At 33.7% G+C, this 2,374-nt stretch overlaps 1 protein-coding gene across 1 annotated transcript; it reads right to left on the minus strand.

The window, feature by feature from the left end:
* Positions 1-1,192: 1,192 nt before the first annotated feature.
* Positions 1,193-1,699, minus strand: LOC124358456. The gene has a single exon (XM_046810752.1). The coding sequence runs from the start codon at positions 1,697-1,699 to the stop codon at positions 1,193-1,195; it is 507 nt and encodes a 168-aa protein (XP_046666708.1).
* Between the last annotated feature and the right edge of the window lie 675 nt (positions 1,700-2,374).

A 2,374-nucleotide genomic window follows, 5' to 3' on the forward strand; every position in this document is an offset into this window, starting at 1 on the left:
ATTAAGATTAATTTTACCGACTAATATGTCTCTCCTTGCTATTACATTGACTTAACAACATATCTAGCTCATCCAAAAACGAACTTTCATTGGTTATTGGTGGTCTATAAATGTGTAAAATCTGTATGAATTGGTTTTTAAAAATGTTTAAATTAAACGCCATGAACTCACATTCAGTTATTCTGACATCAGACAAAATCGGAGAGAAACAGACAACTTTTTATGAATATACACCGCCAGGCCCCCTCCCCTTCTTGACTCTCTGCACCTAAACCAACAGTTATAATCTGGTATTTGTAAGATATCAGTTAGTGATGAATCGATATATATTTCTGATATTAATAATACATCAAATTTACACCCACCTGAGAAAACCCTTAGGTCGTCAAAATGCTTCCGAATAGACCGCAGATTTATGTGTAATATTAGTGGAGAATCAATGAGCGCTTCGTTAGTTGATAAGAAAGAATCAATATCAGGGTAATAACGGCATTTATCTATGTTTGCATCAGAGAGTTCATCATCAGTAAGTATGTCATGTAATTTAGTTATCTACCGACCTTCGACGTGATCGTGTCTCTGACCTGTCTCTAGTGCCTGTAAGTGAAACATACATATATATGAGTACCTACTCATTTGAATCTTGGCACCTTTCCTATTACACACATAATTACAGCAATACATTAGGTATAAGATATTTTAACGATAAACCTTTATCATACATTACACTAAAAACAAATATACATTTTATTGATATTATTTGGACAAATTCCTACATAAATAGCATGAATATATTACTAATATTTGTCCTAATTTCATTCGTACTTGAATTTGAGCAATAAAGGAGATAAATCTGCAAATAATCATTAGACTATAATTTACAGCATCGTACCATTGTAAGCCGCCTAATTGAGAAAAGGCAAAACTTCATCCATTAGTTACAATAATTCTAAGGACATAAGACCAACCCAGACATAACACTGATTAACACCTTACAATATTAAGCCATCCACATAAGTACCCAAAGACCTGAGCTAAATTGGAACATTAAAGGTAAAAGAATACATATAAAAAAACATAATGATTCAAATGTATAAATAATTCTAACTTATACAAGTTTCCAGGTCGCTTTTTGATTTAATATGTATAATTGAAGCATTTTCACTTTTTTTCGCAAAGAATTTTCCGTTTTTCACACCCACACAAATTTATAGTCTCTGTCTATGGCCTTAAGTTTGGTTTCTCTATGCAGTTTTCTGTTGTCCACTGTCAGGTTTTCATTAAAATAGACTTTAGGCTTGCCCGCAGCAGCATTTTTGTAGGTTTTTCTTCCCTGAGTGATCCAATGGTGCCGAACATCCTTCCTTGTAAACTGAACAATCAGTGTGGGTGGGCGCTCAGCGTTGAACTGTTTTAGTGGGTGGGCAACCTGGATATGTTGACTATTAAAAATAACATTGATTTCCCCACAAACCTTCTCCAATATCTTTATTGTATCTTCCTTACCGGCATCTTGAACTCCACTTATTTCCAAGTTAAAGCGTCTGTTGTATTGATCCATGTCATTTACTTGCATTCTCAATTCTTCTATTTCACCATCCCTGTCCTCTACCTTCCTTTTCAGACCCTCTATCTCATGCTTAAAACTTTGGTTTTGCTTTTTCAGTTCTTTTGTTTCATTAAGCGTCTCATCATACATATCTGATATAAAATTTTGACTATCTTTTACTTCTTTGAGTTACAATTTAATATAAATAAATGTCGTTTGACAGGTATTTGGTCTTCTAATCATATGTTAGTTTGCATATTTAAACGCATATTTGACAGATACGGCCAAATACAAAATAATTGAATCGGAAAAAGTAAGCGCTCTGTGGTGTAATGGTAGCACATTCACCCGGCAAGTGAGAGATCCGGGTTCGAGTCCCGGCGGAGCAAGTACTTTTTGCGATTCAATGTTTATTGAAATTAAATAATGCAATTGCCATTTATACAATTTAATATATATATATATATATATATATTTATTTATATGTATGTATATATAAATAGTGTAACTATATTAATTTCAAGTTATTCGTATTAGATAGTTCAATCGAATGTGAGTAATGGCGTGTACTGTATCCAAGCAACCATTTTGCTTGTCTAAGTTGGGTATCTTTGGAAGCCAAATTCACACACGGGCTTAGATTAATTATGAACGTATTGACTCTTGGTTTCGTGTATTCCAACTTTTCCGAATCGTCTTTATGACCAACTTTACAGTTGTGTGCATCTCGCAAATTCAGACACGGCTCCTGCAAAACTTTCTGTTTTAATTATTTAAGAAAGTTGAGCTTTCATTACAGGACAGCGTTGGGTCTGTAAAGTTTAT

This window comes from Homalodisca vitripennis, chromosome 3 (assembly GCF_021130785.1).
Source record: "Homalodisca vitripennis isolate AUS2020 chromosome 3, UT_GWSS_2.1, whole genome shotgun sequence".
NCBI classification, from domain to species: domain Eukaryota; kingdom Metazoa; phylum Arthropoda; class Insecta; order Hemiptera; family Cicadellidae; genus Homalodisca; species Homalodisca vitripennis.

Bases quoted from the DNA above. Each gene is read 5' to 3' on its own strand.
- LOC124358456 (XM_046810752.1), bottom strand. From the start codon at position 1,699: ATGTATGATGAGACGCTTAATGAAACAAAAGAACTGAAAAAGCAAAAC.